This window comes from Oreochromis niloticus, linkage group LG10 (assembly GCF_001858045.2).
Source record: "Oreochromis niloticus isolate F11D_XX linkage group LG10, O_niloticus_UMD_NMBU, whole genome shotgun sequence".
Classification (NCBI taxonomy): Eukaryota; Metazoa; Chordata; class Actinopteri; order Cichliformes; family Cichlidae; genus Oreochromis; species Oreochromis niloticus.
Genome location: NC_031975.2, coordinates 9,009,806 through 9,033,467, shown reverse-complemented (window position 1 = coordinate 9,033,467; position 23,662 = coordinate 9,009,806). Strand labels below are relative to the sequence as shown.

The following is a 23,662-nucleotide window of genomic DNA, read 5'->3' as shown; positions in this document are numbered from 1 at the left end:
AACGATGATGACAAGGTTTCTGCAGGGAAGACAGAGCTAAGCCGACAATAAGAGCAGCAGAAACCGGGGCACAGATTCACATTGCATTTATGTGTTTCTGATATTATGCAGTAACATATCATTTTACGACAATAACCAGTCCAACCAAACATATCAAGACAGTTTATTGAATGTATGGGACAAGTGAGCACATAATTGGACCATATGCAATCTTTGACCTCTGTCAATACTTGGAACTCCTTGGGAGAAGCATAAGCACCAATAGAGCTTATCCTCACCAGCCAACACAGATGTCTGACTCAGCCCCACCCCTCCTCTGACTGAAGCTCTTGACCTTAAATCAAATTTTTGCAGTGTGATTAAATGAAATATGATAACACATATCAACCATGGGCATGTCCTATATTCATCCTAAGAATTAGCCACTATCCTGCCATTACTAAAACCATACAGTTACGACACACTGACAGTGGTATGAAATAGAAGTATTTTGCAATTGCTCACCATTAAGTGATTGTTTTGCTATTGAGCCATTTGTCACAATATGTTGAAGGAAATTTGAGAACCAATAAATCCTTACTATTGATAAATAAATTAAAAAAAACCCTGGTGGTGCCCCTATACCTAACTCCATGTTTATGTGAATCATCATCATCATCATGTCTCCTCTCAGTTGTGATCTCAGAGGCAAATGAGTCTCGCTGCTGTGGGAAATTCCACCACAAGGCGTAATAACAACATGCCAGATAGTCCCAGCTCCCAGGAATAGAGCAGACAGTAAATGAACGGAACAAAACAGCCTAATCTTTCCATTTATATTCACATAACGATTAGTGCAGATACATGTATTTTTCTTAAAAAGGTAAAACTGCAGAGCCAGTGATAAATTCTCTCAGTGTGGGGGTTACTTAAAGCCATCTCGACCTTGACAACAGTGCACGCACTTAGACTGCAGCTAGAAGGGGAGGAAATTCAGCCTGCTTCCCCCTTTCCTGTTGCAGCTTCAAAAGATAATCTGGACGTGGTGGATTGCATTGCAATGACATCACCCATGCCTCAGTTCCAATGGTTACACGAACAGGGTTTCAAAGAGAATACAGTCTGCTCAGCTGCACTAAGCCATGTGTACATACCAGCTTCATGCTCTACTGAGCTAAAAGCCCCATAATGGTGTTTGCCATTAACCACCGAAAGTTTAACATATGATCAAACTAATTTCTGTTTCACAAAAATGAATTCATAATTAAAAATATGCTAAATATCTGTTGAGTTGAGTGAACTTGAACAATTGCCTACAGAAATTAATCACTGCGATACCAGCGAGATTAACTGACTGTGTAGAGGTGCATGTGACAATAAGTGAAATTATATGTTGCGGTTTACGAAAACACAAGACAATTTTCACTTGCTTCATTTATTCTGTAATACAATAAATGCAGGCATCTGCATTTTTTACCATCATTTTTCTTTAAAAACAATTTTTTTTTTTACAACAACTGTTTTGTATGCACACTTCACATCATTTTTGAGTGTTTTTTAGCAACCTGCATAGATACAAAATGTGAGTATATAATATGACTACATTTACATCCAATATAAGAGTTACATGTTTTTCCTTATTCCTTTCCCATAAAAGGGACAACAGAAAAAAAACCCAAACCAAAACAATTCAGCCAAGCAGGAAAATGGAAGCTTAGAACGCTTAAAACCTGCAGCACTCTGCACAAGAAAGCCTCTTTGGAGGCGAAAGCCGGAAAGGGATCAGTCAGCACAGCCAACAATAATTAGTTGTACATTTTCAAAGAGGCTTGAAGCCTTATGCTGAGTCAGTCATGAGGCACTTTATGAGAGGGGTGTCTGTAGGTTACTGCTCTGATAAACAGAAATATGTCTGAACTTGACAGCCAAGGAGGTGAAGCCAAATCAAGGAAAATACTGTCAATGTTAATATAAGTATAAGCATACTAATACTTTGGGCATAGGCAGCATTACAGAAACTGACATCAATTTCACTGGCTCTGGAAGAACTTAGGATACTGTTGGGTTGCTACACTGGCAGCGAACTGATGCTGACAGTAATATTTAAGGATGAAATACTGATGTTTCATTTAAGCACATATGAAAATATTTTAATGTGTAATTATTCTTTTTTAGTGCTTTTGTCGTTACAGTTGGACTCTCAGGAACTTGGAATGAATGTGAATTTTGAGATTTATTTGCCATAAAAAAAATAAAAACACGCACAACAAGCAGTTATATATTAAATTAGCTGATAATATTACTTAAATTATTTTTAAAAAATTTCTGTAGATACTATAATAATATCATTTTCATTGTTTTTCTTTTTTTGTTGACCATGGTTACAATAAAGTTCCTTAGGGTTTACTGATAACATAGCAACAGCAACTGATAATGGAGAATATGCCACTCGAGTATTTTTAGATTAAAAAACAGGCTTTGACACTGTTGAAGATAAATGATTATTTTAAAACATACAGTGAAATGCCAAACAGTCGTGGGTTCAGGCATGACACCCGGTTAAGAGAGTGTCAGTACCCGTAGCCATGACAATGTTGTCGTTAGCTCTGAATATAGCAAAAGTAGTTATCATTATCATCATAGTATTATTATAGTATTATGTGTTTACTAGCACAGAAAAGGAACAAATACTGAGTAACCTTAGTTTGAAGTCACCCCTCTGCTGTCTGTTATCATGTTTAGTAGATCACAGTTAGCAGTGTTGAACCTGCAAAACATTATCTTGGAGCTCAAAGGATGGATGTCATCTTATATCACAATCCGGCACAAAAAATATAAGTCAAGTAATAATGTCACCAAATGACTATATAATGTTAAGGATATCAAATGACAAAGTAGATGTTGCTGCTTATGTAAGTGAAAAAAACACAAAAAAATCACCTAAATCTGTAAGAAACTCTGCTTTCAGCAGCACCGTTTTCAGCAAAAAAGCTTTGGTAAACCCACTGTAACACAGAACAAACAGCTGACAGAAAAAAAAGTAATTGGCTGCTGGAAAGTTGATCAGCTAAAAAGCCTAATGTTGTTCTCGGGGTCTGATGGGACCCAAATCAGAGCTAAATTTAGGGAATAATGGACTTGTATGCAAATACCACTCCAAATAAATGGTAAAGTTTCACTGCGTATGGAAGTTTGATATGGAAGTGGGTATAAGAAATGTTTCTGTAAGCTGTGATTTTAGCCATATAGCTACCAATTGGGCAGAATGTAAAATCAAAAAGAAGGATGATGAAATTAAAAAGTCGCCTTACTGTCAAAAAGTTAATAGAAAAATTATACAAAAAAGGGTAATACATTTTGACTTTTGTTGCTGTTTTGATGCAGCATCAAAGTTAAGAAATGATATCGATCTTGGTTAATATGCAGCTTCTTTTGTGGCACAGATGTATCGAAGTAAATATGTTTTATCTGCTTTCATTTAACTGCACGTTTATTAAATGTTGACATTTGGTAAAGATGACCTGCATTTAAAAAAAAACTGAATTCATGTATTGTCTGGAAATGGTTATTTCAGAATATAATTGATAATTGCACTATTTCTAGGTTTTTTGTTTGTTTGTTTTTTGACATTTTAACTATTCAGAGTTAGAAAGTTGGCCAGATATGAATTTTCTTTGAGTCAAATAGAAATTGTTTTGTCATATAAATTTAGTAATTCAGCTTTGGTTAAAACTGAAACTGATACACTTAAATTTAAAAGATTCTGAAAACTGTTGTTTATTCTGTTTGGGTGAATGATAATATACCGTGTATAAAATGGAATTAAATAAATTTATACTGACAGATGTGCATCTTTTTCTCCTTTTTTCAAACACATCTTTTGTTCAAATTAATAACATTAACAAACAACTTAAAACTGGGGGGTTCCTCATGGATCTGTATTAGGACCATTCCTGTTCATTTTATGACATGGTGTAATTTCCAGAGCACTACAAACAATATTATTTGCAGATGACACCAAACTTCTATGTTGTGATAATAATTTGGAACAACTTCTGAATGCATTGGGAAAATAGTTAAGTAAATTAAAGATGAACATTTTAATTTAATGACCTGGTTGAGCTTAAAACTGTCCAAATGCACAAATATAAAGAATTTGTTTCAAGTCAGGCAAAAACATCATGTAGTATCATAAAACTATATATTTAACAAGCAGGCTGCAAGAACCTATGGTAAATATTTCAGTATTACAGTCAAGGGAGTAAAACGGGGGAATAACTGCACAGAGGAAACAAAAACTTGCATGTCACTGCCTAAGTACATACAGCTGTATAAAAACAAAAAACAATGAATTGGCTCGGTAAATAAGTGGTTTGACTTCTGTGTTTTGCTGAGTTGTCACTGTGGTCATAATGATATTACTGTCGCCTGTTATTCTTGTTATGTTCACATATCTATGAGAATATTATATTTTTCTGGATTTTTACATTATAAAGTAGGCTTTGATAAGAACCCCCCCCCCCCCCCCCCCCCCCCCCCACACACACACACACACACACACAAAGCCCAAAATGCTGACTTTAATTAGTATGATCACATGTAAATTTTGCATGTAATCTCTTTACAAGGTACAATGGAAAAACAAATTTAATGGAATCTGGTCAAAGCATCTAAGTAAAAATATGTTTTTTGACTCTGATTCAAAGCAGCAAATGGTCTGAATAATACTTGTCATAAATATGACAGACATCAGGGATCCTCCTTCAAATGAAAGTGAACCTAATGGCAGGAGTATGGGTGTAGCTGACTGCAAGTATTTTGAATATACGGGAGTGAAGGAGCCTTAAGTGTGCTAATTTCACTGTACATCGTTTGTCTATCCTTAGAAAAAAAGATTTCCTTTTCCAAATGCATCTAAGCATTCCCTCTCCTGTGCATGCGGTGTGTTTAATGTCTACTCACTCCGTTCTTTATTGATATATCAATTCCTGACTGAAGGGCAGAATGGGAGGGAGGTGGGGTAAGAGAACGATTCAGAGGACACAGAACTCGACATTAGACGTGTGTGGACGTATTTATTTGTTTACTCTTCCAGGGTCCTGGATGAGATGAAGCCACGGCATTTCTAGCAGCAGCAACCCCGAGAGCGGCCATATGATATGCCTGTGTGCCACATTTCATACCGGCCACTCGGAACAGATTACATTAGAGGCAGTGTCTCAAAAGAACGTGCATTGGTGTGCGTAACTTTATCTGAACTCACAGCGCTGTGAAATCCAGACACTGTCAAATCAGTTTACAGCAGTCAGTCGGCTCCTATGCCTTTTATAACTTGGGGGGGCGTCGGCACCGATACTTTACCATGCACGCACGCATATACACATACACACGCATGGACGTCAAGAGCGCGCATGCTTCCACGGCCCCGTGCACTTCTTCTGAATTGCAAATCTGATACCCCCAGAAGCTACGCATTATGTGTAGCAAGTGGGCGCAACACGTTTTCTGAATCCGGTTCCGGTGTGCCGACGACACCGATGCCCGTGCCCACAGACTGATCACAGGGCTTTTACCCGAACAGCACCGAATTGTAGCAGCTGAGAGACGGATGCGGAGCGAGGCTCGTCAAATCCAGAGGATTTCTCGCGGCTCACGGACTAGAATGCTCTTCCCTGTGTATCCCCATGAACGGATGACAACCTCCAAACAAACCTATACTGAAAACTTTCAGCTGTCCGTTTGACGCGGGGGTGTTATTGAGATTTCTTCCCCCCTCCTTCTCACCAGATTCAAGAAAGAGGCATCATGCAGGTGCAAACTGTGGGCTAACGTTACTGATATGACTTGCTGGGCGCTGACGCGTTTCATTGTGCCATGACAACCCTGCATTGTCAGATGCCATTTTACTCTGCGCTATCCCAGCGTCTGGAATTCCAACATACTGGGCCTGTTGTGTAATTAGAAGTTCGTGAGGCAGTAGCAAACAAGCTGGTGCAATGAGGGGCTACGCTGTCCAAGACACTGTGCGCAATTTGTGCTGAAGCTTATGGGTCCTGCGTACTCAAGCTCCCGGCTTCCACTTGGAGAGGTGTGCAGCGGGGCTACAGCGCACTGGCTGTCGGCTTCACATCTGGACCGCTTGGCTACTGTCATCTGCGGCCTGTTCGGACCGTGCACACCCTGAACTTGTGTGTTTTAAGGGGGACTGGCTGTGATCGCCTCGGATGCGGATGGTGTCGTGTTAGGGAGAACGGGGGGCTAATAGGCTGGGAGTTGACGTTATAGGTGATCCACTGGAACACCGAGATCCAAAGCTGGACTGGCTGACTACTCGAGAAAAAAAACCGCTTATCCCAGCTATGGATTTTCCGTAGCAAAGTCACGCATTTTTAAAGGCAACGCTAGGGTGACACTGCAGTCTTCTCGCCACATCGGTTATTTCGTCGTCCGACAAAAAATAAAAGAGTGAAAGTGGAGTATTGTCCGTCGTACGTATCAACGCAGTGGGATTTCTACGTCTGGTCGGCGTTCCCCCCCACCCTTCCCGCGGTGACGGTTATGGGTCGGAAGCGGTGTGTCGGTGCAGATTGTTCCAAGATGGCGGCCGGGTGCTGCGGGGTGAAGAAGCAGAAACTGTCGGGATCGCCCGGATCAGGGGGTCCCGGCGGGTGGGGGCGGGAAGCGGGGTGGCAGGAACCGGACATTGTGGCTCGGAGCTGGGGATTGGCTCCTCCGCGACAGTTGCAGCGGCGGCGAACGTGAGCCGAGCCAACGGCCTGGGGGACCCGGGGGTAACGTTAGCGGCAGCAGTAGTAGTAGTGGTAGCAGCGGCACAAACGCTCTGTCCCCAGCCCCGGCCGGATATAATACATCCGGCCTCTCCCCGAATCTCAGCCCAGGACCTGGTTCGGGAAGTGGAGGCAGAAAAATGGTCGTTTCGGCGGAGATGTGCTGCTTCTGTTTTGACGTGCTTTATTGCCATCTGTACGGATACCAACCTCCGAGAACACCCAGGTTTACAAATGATCCCTAGTGAGTATTTTTTTGTCTGCTGTTGTTTGCTGCATGTCAAAAGCTCACTGTGGTATTCTCCCAGAAAATGTATGTGGCAGCACACTTAGTGGGTTCAGCTCCGGGTTCTGTTCAGTTTTGAGAACACAAACTGTCACTTCGAAACACCCTTTTGCTTCTCGTGAATTTACACCGAAAACCTCGCGAATACAGCTTGAATTGGCCAAGTTGGAATATCGGGCCTTGTCGAAGAGACTCTACACTGGCCTGTCGCTAAACTAGCCGACCACTAACGCTACAGCGAATTTGATATAGTGCTTATAAAGTAATCTTTTCTGTCACTGGATAGAGTGAAAGGTCCCTCTTATATTTCCTGTCGGCACTTTGCGAAAGAAACCATTTACAGTGCTGTCAGACCAACTCTTAATAACACTGCTAACGTAAGCTAAGGGTGTTTGCTACTAGCTTTAGCTGTTACCAGCTAGCCACTTAGTCTAAAATCATAGAGGTTTGAACGAAGATAACGTCGTTGACTTTTTTTTAGTTTAACACCGGTAGCTTCGTTACGTGAAACATACGACACAACGTGTTAACTTTTAATATTTTGTATGTTAATATCAAGAATATTTTAAGTCGCCCTGAATGAACTCTGCTTTGCCACATACTAGGCTTAGCTTTGTTAGCTTTGAGCTACATTAGCTTGGTAACGAAGTATTAACAAGCTTTTAGGAATTAAATTAATGGTAAATATGCTGAGAGCCTCGGCTATCATGACTAGGAAACCAGCCGGCGGGTTTTACAATAAGTTTTTGTGTGGTGTGGACAAGACCAGTGTAGAAACACATAAAAATACCCGATTTTGGCACCAAACAACAAAGAAAAGGTGGTGCTTGCTAAGTACTTAGCAGCACTAATCTTTGCTTAATTTAACCGGCGTTAAAAGAAGAGCAGTGGCGGCGTTAGAAAAAGACAGCTAAAAAGTAGTTTAAATGTTTCGCTGTTTAACCATGCGAAGCATTCATTGAGCGAGATATTTTTCGTATTAACTGTTTAAAAAAAATCAATAAATGTATGTTTCCTGCTCCTAAATGCATTCCTGCGCCCTCAACCGAGACATTTTGTCTCCACCTTATGTTATAGCGTCTGGTTTGCGGTTGTTTAACCCAACATATAAGCCTGTAAGACGGTTGTTTACATTTGCAGCCGTACCCAACAATTTCATTAACCATTATAAATATAATAGGCCAGATGACTTTGAAATAACTTGTTGATCTTGTGTGATCATTATTAAAAGAATGAGAAATCTTGTCTTTCCATTGTACTGTCACGTGACACAGAGGCATACTTATCTCATTAGACAGACAGTAAATTACATTACTGTATACATGTGGGGTGTATGCATGCTGTCGGTTGTTTGTATCTACCAGCTCAAACATTCCAGTGTTTATGGAAATCATTACCTACCATGACAAACGGTCCCCTGTCTACACTGTAATACATATGTAACACACACACTGCTTTTTGCATGTGTTTATTTGCATTTATTGTGTTGAATATGCAGAGATGCTGATTTTGAATTCTTGATCTCTGAAAGGAAATCCAGCTTGCGGGAATTTTTAATCATAAAAGGGTATCCTCAAAGTCTGTCAGACATTTCCAAGTCTCTCTCAACTGCATGTCAGGAAACTGTAGGTAGAAATGCTTACATATTCAAATATACAGATTGCTCAAAACTCAGTGGTGGGTGTCACCTGACATGTCCCTGACAAAATAGATAGAGCTTATTAGGCCAGAGTTCATGTTGCTAGACTTACCTAATGCACAATAAGCTAAATAAGAAATACATTCTTGATGGTAAAACTAAAAAATGTTTATTTTTCATATTTAAGTTGTAGTCATTCTTTTGCTCATTAATTCCAGGACTTTGTACTGACATCTGCAAAAATCCTTCATAAGAGAATTCTCCTCATGTTGGCCCCCATACTGGTCTTGCAGCCTATATGGGTGTTTCCAGTGATAATACACTCATGCACACATTTTCTGTTGTACCTCCCAATAAGAGACTATGTAGAAGGAAAAACTGTGAAAAAAAATTAGTACAAATTACTCCACAGCCTCTTGTCCACTCTTAGCAATAAAGCCTCAAACATTAAGCTACATTGCGTTGGTAATCAGGATAAGTGCATCACTACAAGGAGAGTATGAGTACTTGAAATGCCAGCAAAGGGGCACAGACCTTGTTAAATCCCATATTTACTGAATATTTCTGTGTCCAGCAAAGTGTCATGCAGTTTAATAAATGGCAAGTATTTGATGCTGACTTTCTAAATATTGCAGTAAGGGTATATTCTCCACAGCAGAATAAATTTACTGAAGTGATCATGCAATATTTACATTTGGGAGCCTCTCTGAAAGGCACAAATCTTGTCCATATTTAACTCGAGCTGGCCAGTCTTTAAGGCTGAGCATTGGGCTTGTGCTTAACCTTCAAATTAAACCCAGACATGTACTCGTGTCTAGGAATGTAGCATGCTAATGGCCACACAGAAAACCTCCCACAGGCTTTAGGAACTCATGGTCTTGGATGCCCTTGACATGCCCTTCTCTTGGGGCCATTGTCAGTTTGAATTATTTAACTGCTGCAACAATGCTGCTGCATATGACATAGATGCACTGCTCTGCGCAGTTAGTCGATCAGCTCTGCAAAGTCACATTTGTTGTAATGGTATCAAAAATTTGAGGGATAAAAATGTGTGTTCTGAAGACCTAAACATGAGTTTGTTGTGTGTCCTGTGCATCCATTTCAATGATCAAACAACATTAAACATTGTCTGCATATTTTTTTCTGTTTATTTAGTTTTGGATTTACAGCTATTTAGCATCCGCTTTAAATGAAATGAAATATTTGAGTGTATTTAAAATACATCTGCTGTATTTTTTTACTGCACGGAGACTAATAAATTACGCCATCCACCAGCTGCTGCCACAGTCATGTTAGCAAGGCTAGTCAGCTAATTTAGACTAGCTAGCTGACACAGCAGGAATATGGGGTGCTTGTGCCTGTGACCGTTTTGTTCAGTTCTTTCAAATCATGCCAGACCCTTTAGTCTGGGTGGGGTTAATTTGAAATTCCAGACCGGATGCTCTGTGCCGTTCCTGCATCTGACTTCCTGCCCTCACCATCTGGTTTGTGCAGCTTGACCCGTCATAAATAGACTCGGCGTGTGTTGTTAGTAAAGCAGAGAGCCAGTTTTGAGATGCATCCATATGCGCTTTGGGAACTACACGCATAGTGGACCCTAGTAGGAATGAGCAATGTTAAATGAGTAGGCATTGTTTAATAAAAATGTTATGTTGGATACAAATTTTGTAAAATTTTTGTGAAGTGAAGCAGCCACTGAAATTTAAGGTTTACAATTTGAAAACAAATTAAAATGTAGAAATCATGTTAAGTTTCTGAGTGTACTGATCCACTGTGTTACCAGAATAAATGAATAATGGCTCCTTTTTTGACTACATTACCATCTAACAGAAGAAATTCATTCAGAAAGGGCTCACTTCTGTTGCCAGTTGAAGCCACTTTTAGTTTAGTTTTAGTTTTTTAAATGTATTTTGTTTTTTGAGATAAATAAAACTTCATTGAACCATGAGTCAATTTGATATTGTTTTGTATAAAATATCATTTAAATATCTTCAGATAAAACACACCCTTTTTTTCTTAGTCTTTACACATGTCCAATATTTTAGGAGTGAACTCAGACATGCTGGAAAAGACTCCTGTGCAAAATCATCCATTTCTGTCACCGAATAATTTGTCAAGGATATAATAATACTGTGAAACCTTTGTAGCTAAACTGTAAAAGTGTCATGCTGAATTTTGAATTGAATGCTGAATTATTTTTATCTGTACTTAGAATCTGACTGGTGCTTATAATCTGGAAAGAGATCATTTGGAGCCCTACAGTGGCATGTGAGAATAAAACTTTACATAATCAAATGACTGTACATGATGCAATATACATATATAGTGTGTGTATAGAAAATTTATGCATTTATTTGTTTTTTTTTTTACTTAGCAAGCGCCTTTAAGTATAGTGTTTCAGACACACATTGGACAGATGACAAAAAGGTATCCAGGGTAGATGGGGTGTGTGTTCTTATTTCCATAATTCTCCATGGGCCATACACCCTGTTTTGCATGGTTTTGCCATGGACATACCATGATGCCTTCCAGCATTGACTGTTGTACTCAGTAATGCTTGATGGATGCAAACCAAAAGGAGATGTGAACCTTTTACTGTCCTGTTCTCTGCCTAATGCACTCTTGGCTCCAGTGAAACAGCATGTAACTCGGTAATTCTGTGTTTTTCACACAGTGAGTCCAATGAGGAATTAAAAATAAACAAAAAACTTGGTGTAGTTGGTTTCTTTTTTTTTCCAATGTGTTTTTTTTCTTTCTTTCTTTCGTTTTTTTGTTTTGTTTTGTTTTGTTTTTTTTTCCCCAGCTACCATAAAAGCTGGAAATTGTAGTAAGTGTAGAAAATCATTGTTTCAAAAACAGATTTGGGTTATTCTGTTGTGGATGGACAGATGGCCCAGTGCTATGGGCTAAAGTCTTTGATGACAACTAATCCGTCATAATGTAAGACACTTGTCCCATTTCAGTCCAATGTGAAAAGGTCTGTCTTACTAGCTGCAAAAAACTCGGTGATGTGTCCTTCTAATGAGCTTTTATAAGCCCTGAGTAGGCATTTCTCATCTTGTGTAAACACATTAATAATGTTCAACTACTTTAACACGGTATCTTGTTCGTCTGTTGTTTTTCAGCCCGCTGTTTGTCACATGGAAAATAGGCAGAGACAAGCGGTTGAGGGGTTGTATAGGTACATTTTCTGCCATGAATCTGCACTCAGGACTCAGGGAGTACACCCTTACCAGGTAAGCAAAAATGGGGACTCACTACTTTGTGCTTCAGAGCAGAGCTGCAGACCTCTGTCACAGAGAAGAAACATTCAGAAACGGCACAAAATGTTATTAAATGAGGGGAAAAAAGAGTAAATTGAAGTCATATTGAAGGTTATTTTTAAAATTTCATTTGTGTTGCATTTTGAGTGGAACTGATGTTTGTCTTTGATTCCAGATCCTGGGGCTTGGAAAATATTCCACAATATTTACTATTGTTGTTCAGTTTTCTGTGAAGGTTTTAATTAATTACATCTATTTGGAAAAAAAAAATTAAAATGTAGTGTGGTTAAAGGACAAACGTGAACCCTTGAACCCCAGGAATGCAGATATCTGGTGACATGAGTGACGTTCCCCCACATTAATAAAACACACAGGGTCACTGAAGGGTGTAATAAGGAAAACTAATCGTAGGCTTTTTGGAAAGATGTTAGTTCTTCACCTCGGTTATGAGATGCCGAAGCCTGTGGACAGTGTTTTGTTCCTATAGTAGACTTCCAAACACTGAGAGAATCAATGCCAACATGGACTGAAGCTGTTCTGGAGGCACATGCAGGGCTCCTATCTTGTGACCACGTTTTCTTTTGGTATTAAAAACAAGCGGCATAAAGATTTAACTTTGTCTAAAGAAGACAAATAAAAAGGCTGTTTAGGTTCTGAATGTGCAGTGCCACGATTGTGTTTGTCATTTGTCAAGCAAAATGTCACCAAAGCTACATAATCATTTATGCTCATGCAAAAATGCTGTTGTCTTCTAAATGATAGGTGCCATAACACTCTCCATGCGACAAGGCTAAACAACACTAAAGTGCACATTCACTAGCAGTTGTTAGGACATTTGTGCCACGCATCACTGTTCATGAACTACACTGCCTGTGTGTGGTATGTGTTGGCATGTAATCTATCTCCGTTAGTACCTTGGATAAGTTTCAACAGCTGGTCTTAACTGCTGTGTTGGTCTTTGCTAAGACATGTCTGTAGAATGACACTCACATTCACCAAGTCTTAACTACCCCCGTTTGTGGTTTGTGATGATTATGAATGACCACAGCAAAAAAAAAAGAGGCAAAATTGCTGAAAAAAGGCCTAAGACAATTGAAAAGTGTGAAATCTGCACAAAAACTTGTCTAAGTGGCAAAAAAGTCAAGAAACAGCAGTGGATTAGGAAATAAATGGATAGAAAATTGTTGGGAATGGGGGATTTTATGTTAAGCAAACAATCATGGGAAAAGTGTCAGATCCTCCCAATCAATTCAAGAAAGGTGGGGTAATCAGACATATGGGTCCTCCACTAAAGTTATCAGTAAACAGTGGTGTAATTCATGTTTTTGGTGAGAATAAACCACCTTTTACTGGTTTTTGCCACTGTGGAAAGCAGCAGTGCTGACCTGCTTCTGTTCCTTTGACATGCTTGTAGTATCTACAGATAAATAGCTCATATAGAATTAAAACCTGTAAGTTAGCTCGTAAATGTTAAATATGTTCAGGAGATGGCTTTTCCTTTTTCTCAAATAGTCTGGTTATAGAAAAGGCAGCATCCGACATTCAACATGGCTGCAAGTATGCTTTGTTACAAGCTTGTGCACCTGTATGCCCACTCCTAAATAGGCTTGGATTTTTTTTATAGCCAGTCATAGAAATGAAGTTGGGTCACAACTAAACAGTGCAAGTGGCGTAACTGAGAATGCCTCAATTATACTCTGTTGTGGATGCGGACAGCTGGAGACCTGATGGCTAAATAGTCGTTCCTGTCATACTTCTTTGAGGTCTGCCACCTGAGGTGCATGTGCAGTTGATACATTGTAATGTAAATTCTCTGTGGACAGTTTAACAAAAACAAAACAGGCCGGATGGCCATCCTAATGGGTCTTCACATTCACTGTCTGATGATGAAATTTACATCACACAGACTTGTGGACATGGAAAGTATAATCCTGGACTTAGAATAATGTCAGACACTTTGACTAGTTTGCCTTAAGACCAGGCACAGGCTCTGTTGGTGCAATAGGATGGAGGCCCAGTACCAGACGTTTGTCAAAAAACAAAACCACACTGCTCCTTGTGAGGTATTTTATATACTCTTTACAAATGGTGTTGAACTGCACTGGATCCGGTGACCACTAGTCTCCCCCCCCACCCATTCTGTTGCAAAGTGTGCTACTATATCTGTGACATACCAGCACCAGGACGGTGATCCCTGCACTGAGTCACCTCTTGTAATGCTGTTTTGCTTTTGTACTTTGATGTCTCCAGTGCCCTTAAAGACAGCCGCTTCCCCCCTATGACAAGGGATGAGCTGCCTCGCCTCTTCTGCTCAGTGTCTCTTCTCACCAACTTTGAAGACGTCGGTGATTACCTTGACTGGGAGGTAAGAGATGTTATTTGCTTGAACATGGCTGAGCACAGGGTGTTGCCCCCGCACTTTTGTGGTGCTTTGCAGCTTTGATGCAGACTCACGTGCATCTCATTCTTCAAGCTATTATTGTACACGAGTGTGTCCACATGTTATTTCTGGGTTTGTCACTTGAAGGCATAACCAGCATTCTTGAAGCGGCAGCATAGTTTTAAAGCATTGTATTTATAAAATGAAAAAAGTTTTCTGGCTTTCAAAATTGGATTAATTTGATTGGGTGCTGTATCATTTTCCAAAACATCAGTAGATGTCTTTACCAGCTGTTATCTGTGAAAAGAAATATGATTTGGAGCTACATTTTGATCAATAGTACCATGTATTTTTTTAATTGTAGTTTTAATTTCCATCAGAAGACTGAAAATTAAGAATAATATGTGAACAGAAATGAGAATACCCTGTAATAAACTGGCGCTTCAACCATGCAGTACATTGCATTTAGATGAAAAATGTAAAACAGATTCCATCATTAACTTTGAAGTACATTTTGAATGGAATAACTTGTTTCTCCACAGCTCTGTCTTCATTGGATGAAGAGATTTATAGGGATTTATTTTTGTGCCTGTCTTGAATTCTAGGTGGGTGTTCACGGTATTAGGATAGAATTTTTCAATGAAAAAGGATCAAAACGCACCGCCACCTACCTACCAGAGGTTGCAAAGGAGCAAGGTAAGATTTTGTTGTGCCTCTAACAATCTAGCTTCCTCTGCTTTTAATAAAGACAGAGTTGTATTGAACCGAGTGGGGAATATTTGGAATTGCTTTAAGAGATTTCACTCCTTTTACTTTAACTAGGTTGGGACCACATTCAAACCATAGATTCCTTACTACGAAAGGGAGGTTACAAAGCTCCCATCACAAATGACTTCAGGAAGACCATTAAGTTAACCAGGTAAGATTACATTTAATTGATTCAGTTATCTAATGCTGAAACATTAATGCGTCACTGCTGTACTGTTCTTGCAGCACACTTTCATTTAGATCCTTTTACCTGACGTGCACAAGGCTTAGCAGAACCAGCACAAATGGAGTTGTATACGTCAGTGTGTCTGGATGTACCTATGTGCATATGTGAGAAGGCATATATTGAGTCTGTTGATTAAACCTTTTGTGGCTCTTGAGGAAACTATGTGTAAATGTTCCATGAACTTCCATGCCACTTTTGTTGGGGCTCAAGTGTGACAGTGGCAAGCAAAAGAAGAAAACCCAGGGTGTAAGAGATGGGTGTAACCACAGTGACATCACCCTTTTGTTATGTGAAGTGCTGTTTTAAAACCTTAGCTCAAGGGGTTTTGTCCAAGAGTTTGGTTTTTTGTTTTGTTTTTTTTGGGGACAAAGTTTCAGCTAACACTATCAAGCTGCATCCAGTTACTATGGCTAGCTGCTATTTACTCTTCAGCAATATAAAAATCAGGATCATAACTTCACCAGTCATGCATTCTGCCTTGCACTAGGCTATAAAATATTTAGATGTAAATATAAAATATTAAATATATTTCTGGTATAAAACTATTAGAGCTTGCGGTGACTGATTTGCTTTTAGAGCTACCATTAAGTGAAATTCAAATTTCTGGCTGCAGTTTTCGTTGCCACTTGGTGGACGCTAAAAAAAGACTCTCCTCTGCTTGAATATCCCTTCTTGAGGCCACATTAGCCCTCATTAGCATAACACAGCTAAAGTCCATATGGTAGACTGTATTAGCAGACTGTATTAACAGAAGTGCTAGAAATCTGTAGTGTTTTAATGGCCAGCAAGGGTTGACCCCTGGTGGCAAACAAGATGCCCAATTGTACTGAAATATGTGGAAAGATGTCCCTGACTTTCCTCAGTCTATATCCTCAGTAAATATCTTCCTGTTGGTTCTCAGGTACTAGTTAAAAGCTTTGAACATGTGTTATATTCAGCATTTAGTAACTTATGGTCCCCTTTAGTAAAAAGAGGAAAGCTAATGGTATGGTATACTGCAGTGTGTGGACTGTCTGTCACTTTGAGAGTCAGAGCTGCCCCATGCTACTGATGTCTGGTTTCAAACAGCTAAGATGGCAACAGTGAAAATGCTGAGCTTGAAGTTTAGAAAATGTTCACTTTGCTAGCCAACGTGTGATGCACGTTGCCTACATCCATCTTTTATGTAAATTTTGTTTTAAACTTGACTCTTTCCAGGAAGTTGCATTATGGTTATTGTATGAGTCAGATTTAGTAAAAGAAATCACGCATACAAGTAAAGTATCATCTGTGGGCCTGCTGCTTTAGTTTTGATAGCTACTGAACATTTTAGTACTGACACTGGACTGTATATGAAGAGCAAAGTGAGAGTGATCATGGTTCTCCTAACACTGGATTCAAGCAGTTACATTACAACACATCTCTTTTTGTCCCCAGGTACCGTAGCGAGAAGATGACGATGGGCTATGCAGAGTACATCGCCCACCGCCAGCACCATCACTACCAGAATGGCATTGGGCACCCTCTACCACCCTACAACCATTATTCCTGACAGCGAGCCGCATGACCAATCATTGGACCTCTCCGCGGACCTTTTCCCAGGAGAGCCCGCCCCCTCCTGGTCTAGCTATTTCTACTACTGTACCATTTTATGATGATAGTTTCCGTTGCCATGCTGGCCGTCTCCCAGACGTTGACATGGCAACGGGTGGCAACGAAGCGTTATTTGATTCTGACAAGAAATCCACACGTTTCCTTTTCTTTGCCTGTGGTTACGTTTTTGCAGCATATGTATTCCTATATCTGTAACCCCCCCCATTCATTCATATTTTTTGAAATTTAATCAAACGTTAGATTTTATTAATCTTTTCAGCGAACCTAATCAGGTGTTTGAGTCTGTGGATGGAAGGAAGTCTCTTCGAGTGGATTAGTCTCGCGCTTCTATTGTTTAGGCTTTGCTACAAATTTTTACATTTACTAAGAATTTTCTTTTTTTTCTTAATCTTTACGTTAACCTACTCTTAAACATGTAACACCATGTAGCAAGGCAACTGCAGTTTTCAAAGGCTGTCGTCTCTTCTTGATTCCTCTCAAAAAAACCAAACAAAAAAAAAGACTGAGGTTTGTTTTAGCTTGTAAACTCTTGTAGTGTTGTAGTTGGAACTATGTATTGGAATATGTATACTCCAAAGTATAGATGGTAGGATTGTGGTGCCTCTTGGCCAGCTTGTGCTGGCAATATTTATTGATTGAGCTCACAATCGTGTGTGTGATTTCTGTGTGTGGATATAGACATCTGCCACAAGACAAAAAACTAGTAGAAATTGGATGATACTTAAAGATTCCCCTACAAACGAGTTTGGAAACCTCCCCCTCAGAGTATTTGTAGTGTTTTGTTGTGGAACCTCTAAACCATGAACAGCTGTGTCCCTTATCGGTTTTTGTTTTAATCATTTTTTTTTTTTAAAATTCTTTCAAATTTAAAGTAACTGCTGGAGGAAGCCATTTTGTCCAGGGATAATCGTGTCACCGTGATTTATTAATAAACAGTGTAAAATTCTCTGCATTGGAGAGGGGGAGCGGGCACAACTACAGGTCCCTACAGAGGGGAGGAAAAACACCCCAAAAAAGCATGGCTGAGTAATACTTAGATTTAAGTTGAACGTGTGTGTTTGTTTCTGAGTTTACTGGCAGGGAGTCACTTGACAGGGACATGCTATAACTACTCAAAGCCATAATCTCTTCTCTCTATTCCACACTTTGTAGTCCGTTGTTTGGTTTTGTATTCGTTAACCTCTGGTAGATGTATCAACTCTCCAGCTTCTGAATGCAAAAGCAGTTTCGAGACAGACCGCATCACTTGACATACTTGTCAAACCAGGCGGGTTTAGTCATTTGCTGAATGTGTTGTATGTTGCCCACGCTAATGGGGAAAGATTGTCTCGTCTCTTTACATTATAGCTAACAATGGTCACTCGTCCACAAAGTATTATGTATCAAAGCTGTCATTTTGATCCATTGAACACGCACAAAGGAAGTGATCTCATTACCATGTTTGTGTCATGTAGAAGTTCATGTCATTGTGCTGTTTAGAAGTGCAGCCAGTCAACGTAGTTGTTGAAACCGCACTACTGCCATTCTGCTCCGGTACTTCACTCTTTGGTGAGATCCCACTGATCCTGTTTGTGTGTCCACGGCGCTGGTGACGTTTTTGTCAGCTTGAATGGGCAGTCAGGTTGAAGCAAACACAGTTGAATTAGTTGGAACAGATTCTCTGCACGGGGTTCAGTGGCTCGCAGTCAAGGTCTACGTATATATGAAAAAGCCTACACATAAAGACTCAACAAGCCATCTCCCATTCAGATATTTACTTGCTGTGAGTCTCATCCGCACACACACTAGGATAGTTGGCTTTACTTGTCAGAGCGTTTGAGCCGTGAAGGATCGCTGTGCGGGTCGCTTGTTTCGGGTTTTAGTTCGCTAACTGGAATTTTTGAGAGGTTCTTGTTACTTGACCAACATCTTTCTTTGTAACAGCCTTTACTAACTGACAGGTTATTTTTTTCTTTATGCAAAAATGTCAAGGGCTTTTGGCACTCCATCCACAGTAACCCGAAATGACCCAGATTTCAGTTGTGTTGCCTTAAATGAATGATTTAAAGAAAGGAAAAAAACAATGGACCAGTAGATGATGCCCTGAGTGTCCCTCTGTCGCTCTTTTCTTTTCCATCATCACACCACAGCGTAGGAAAGAGCCTAACATGACGTTTTCCTGCTTTTGAATGCCAGTGCTCTCTCTAAGAGGGCAGCTGGATGCCCACAGCCTTCTGTTTTTTCACCCAGCTGGCTTTTGGAAGGCCTGTGTCGACTTCAAAAACAAAACAACCAATGCTCTTAAAGGTAACGTCAGCCGCTGTGGTGTTCAAACTGTTTCTTGTACACTACATGACGAGGAGGAACAGCCAGGTGGTCATTTCCTGGTCCATTTAAACACAGCACAACCTGAATTTTTCTGCTGCAAAACCAAATTGACCATGCTCTTTTACATATGTCTTTGTATACACATGCAATGTATTTTGTTGCATGTATGTATGAGTATGAGACCTATGGTTTTATCCATGATATGCTTGATCTATGGCTTACACACTCTTATTAACCATTAAGAGATTTAAGACAAATATGGTGCTATCTGACCTCATATTGGGGTGGTCACAGCTCGTGACTGGTCATGCGGACTCATTGATCATATCATACTTAAAGATGATACATGTAAGATTTTCTCTTTAGTACATTCCTGTGAAATGAGTCATGACGGCACATTTTAATACCGAAGTATGATTGTCACCAATTCATACAGTAGCCCCCAGCAACCTCTGCTTTCACGAAGTTCACTGTGGGTTATTTTGGGATCAATTCCCTATGGGAAATACGGAATATAGTGAAGAAGGAAAAGTCCCAGAAGTAACATGTTACAGGGGCTATGGAATGTACTGTCAGCGGTCGTTATTACAATTTACCAGTGATATATTAAGAGAAAATCTTACATGTTTTACCTTTACTATCCTTGATATATGCAGATCTGTTCAACAGGTGTTTTTATTTTGTTTGTTTTTTGTTTGTTTTTGTTTAGTTTTTTTCCTACCAGTGCAAGTCAACACCCCTTGCAGGTTTGAAAGGACAAGAAGTCACAAGTTAACCTCATTCCCCTTGATCGCTCCCTACACTGTGGCCCAGCCTCATGGCCTAGTTTGTCAAGGTGTGTGATGTATGTCGTTCGGCAGATGGTGACAGTAGTCGTGGTCGTCTTTAGCCTCCTCCTGCAAAATTTGATGCTGTTTTTTTTTCCTTTTCTTTTTTTAAAAACGACAAATCCTCAGTTTTTCTTCTAGCTGCTGAATCGTTTGACCTCCTCAAAGAGTAAGGTTTGAGTTGTTGACTAGTGAACGATCCTGTGTTTTTTTTTGTTTTTGTTTTTTTTTGTTTTGTTTTTTTAAGCCACGTTGAAGGAAAGCATCTCCTAAAATGGGACGGAGAGTTAATATTTTACGCAAGGACACAGAAAACAGTCCTGCTTCTGTACTGGTTTAACTGTTTAAAGCATTAATACCTCATGGGATCTTATGGAACGACATTTGTAGTTTGTCTGTAGCAGATTGTGTTTTGGTTCCATACCAGGGTTAGAGTTCAGCCTCAGCATTCCTTGCGTGGTCATTCTCATATTTCGTGGAATGCTCAAGCTCGTGTTACCTTCGTATGTTTGACTGAACCAAAGATGCCAGCGGCCATGCCCAAATGCTGCTCTTCAGGCCTGGCTTCCTGTCCTTCCAAAAAAAAAAAAAAAAAAACCCTGCAATTGACAAAATGTTTTGTCCTTTTTCTTTCTTTCTTTTTCTTTCTTTCTTTCTTTCTTTCTTTCTTTCTTTTTTTTTAAATGTGCGATTTTTCTCAACTGTCTTGACTTATTAAGCAACCCAATTTTTCAATGATTTTTTTCATTGACTCTATCTCTGAAGCCGTAATTGGCCTCAAGGATGGTTAAAAATGGTTGCAAGTTGTTGTTACTTGTTTTGTTTTATCATTATTATTATTATTATCATTATTATTATTATTATTATTATTATTATTGCTATAATTTTCAAAAATGAAAATCCCATGGTGTGCCTCCTAGCTTTATGGGTTTATAAATGTTTTTTTTTCCCTAAAGACCAGCAGTTATACTTTGTATGAACTATGGATTTATTCCTTATTTTTTATGCCATTAAAGATGAAAAAGCCTGTTTTCTTTACTCTGGACCCAGTAGCTGCACTGGTATACAATCGCACTGATAGATGAATTTAGAAAAAAAAGAAGAAGAAATGAATCAATAACAATAATAATGATAATAATAATAATGACAAAAGAAATAAGAACTACAATAAACTTGTGTTTGAAAGTTTTATTATAAAAAAAAAACTAAGAAAAAGAGAAAAAAAAGGAAAATGACTGTTTTTGTACATCAAAATAAATTCTTTTCAAAGGAATATTTTGGATCTAGTTTCAAAATTATTTTAGTGGTTTTCTATGTTCTGAATTTTTGAGACACTGACTTCTTAAGACGTGTCACTGTACAAAATGACTTTTTTCTGTTGCAGTGGCCTGATGGGCTGGGAGGGTTACCTGGTGTAACTCCTCATACCAACTTTTATTTCATTTCTTTAAAAAAAAAACCAAAAAACATTTTGGATCTTTTTTTTTTTCCCTTCTGCTTTAGTAACTTGACAAATTGTTGATGGAATAATATGAACTGGGAACTTCAAATCCAACCCCTGTAGAGCTAGACCCTTCCTTTTTTCCTATTGAATTGCTGTTAGTGTGACAAGACTTGAAATGGGCATTTATTATGATAGTATGACTCAATAAAAAAAATAAACACAAAAAAATAAAAAAAGAAATTAGTAAAAAATTGCAAAAGACAAGTGTGGGGAGGGTTGAAAGAATATATATAGATGGGTTATCTGAGTATGTAAGCAATGGCTGTGAAGATCATGTAGTTTTAAACATTGTTACCTTTTAAAATCATTTATTCAATAAAAAAAAATTACAAAATCAACTTGAAAGAGAACGTGTCATTCTACTTTCTTGCAGCATGTACATTAAACTAGCTAAACTAACCTCCAGTATCTTCAGCTGATTGATGGTGGTCCAAACTTCATACTGCACCTATGCATTATGCTGTTTGGACAGTTACAGTTTGTCCTGCTTTAATTGCATGTTGAACTAATGTATGCCTAAACATTTATTTTTCAGGGAACATGGTCCAGTTCAAAGGCAGCATGGGCAAGAGTCCAGTTAACCTGTATGGTCTTTAGTAATGGAGCTGGATAATATTCGGTGTAACTGGCAGAAAAATGTGATGCCCTGCGAGTGTTCTGGCGTCTTATTTTCTTTTTAAACACCAAAATTGCCCTCAGTAGTTCTCATTGTTTTGCATTTCACATGGAAGTTTTCCCAAATGAAAACTGTGAATGGCACGTTTACTAAGAGCACATTACATGTTTCATTTACCCTTGCTATGATGGGGTGGAGGGCAATTTCCAAGCAAATCCTCAAAAAACAAAATCCATGAGCTTCACCACGGTGCTGGAAACATTGCTCTGAGATTTTGGTCCATGTTGACACAGTTGTTGCAGATCCATGATACAAATCTACTATTGCTCTGCATCCCAATGCTGCTCTAGTGGATTGAGATCTGGTGACTTTGGAGGCCACTGGAGTACAGTGAACTCACTGTCATGTTTAAGATTGGTTTAATTTTGTGCCATTGCACATTATCCTGGCTGAAGCAGCCATCAGAAGATGGGTACTCTGTGGTCATATAGGGGTGGATATGGTGAGGAACAACACTCAGATAGGCTGTGGTGGTACTAAGTGGCTTAATGTGTGCCAAGAAAACATCCCCTACACCAGAGGTGTCGAACTCCAGGCCTCGAGGGCCTGCAGGTTTTAGATATCACCCTGGGTCAACACACCTGAATCAAATGACATTACCAGGACTCTGGAGAACTTCAAGACATGTTCAATTCAATTCAATTCAATTTTATTTATATAGCGTCAAAACACAACAAAAGTCGCCTCAAGGCGCTTGAGGAGGTCATTTAGCTTTTAAATTAGCTGTGATGGATCAAGGACACATCTAAAACCTGCAGGACACCGGCCCTCAAGGCCTGAGTTTGACACCTCTGCCCTACACCAGGGGTGTTGAACTTCAGGCCTCGAGGACCGGTGTCCTGCAGGTTTTAGATATCACCCTGGGTCAACACACCTGAATCAAATGATTACTTGGTTACCAGGCCTCTGGAGAACTTCAAGACATATTGAGGAAGTAATTTAGCCATTTAAATCAGCTGTGTTGGATCAAGGACACATCTAAAACCTGCATGACACCAACCCTTGAGGCCTGGCGTTCCCCTCACCCCTGCCCTACACCATTAAGCCATGACTAATAGTCTGAACCAGGGGTAGGGAACGTTAGTTCTCGAGAGCAGGTGTCCTGCAGGTTTTAGATCTCACCCTGGATCACCACACCTGAATCAAATGATTAGTTCATTACCAGGCCCCTGGAGAACTTCAAGACATATTGAGGAGCTAATTTAGCCATTTAAATCAGCTTTATTGGATCAAGGACACATCTAAAACCTGCAGGACACTGGCTCTTGAGGCCTGGAGTTCCCTACCCCTGGCCTGAACCCTTGATATAAGACATGATGGATCCATCCTTTCACTGTTAACACCAAATTATTACCCAACCATCTGAATGTCGCAGCAGAAATCACAACTAACCTGATGAGACAACATTTTTGCAGTCTTCTATTGT

General features: G+C 39.5%; 1 protein-coding gene across 1 annotated transcript; it reads left to right on the top strand.

Moving 5' to 3' along the window:
* The first annotated feature begins 4,908 nt into the window (after positions 1–4,908).
* On the top strand, positions 4,909–21,898 carry ammecr1 (AMMECR nuclear protein 1). Its single transcript, XM_003450479.5, is given in 8 exon segments — positions 4,909–6,648; positions 6,651–6,779; positions 6,782–7,011; positions 11,818–11,928; positions 14,206–14,320; positions 14,941–15,031; positions 15,158–15,254; positions 16,746–21,898. Coding segments are annotated over 8 exon segments (999 nt in total). The 5' UTR covers positions 4,909–6,537; the 3' UTR covers positions 16,861–21,898.
* The last annotated feature ends 1,764 nt before the right edge of the window (positions 21,899–23,662 follow it).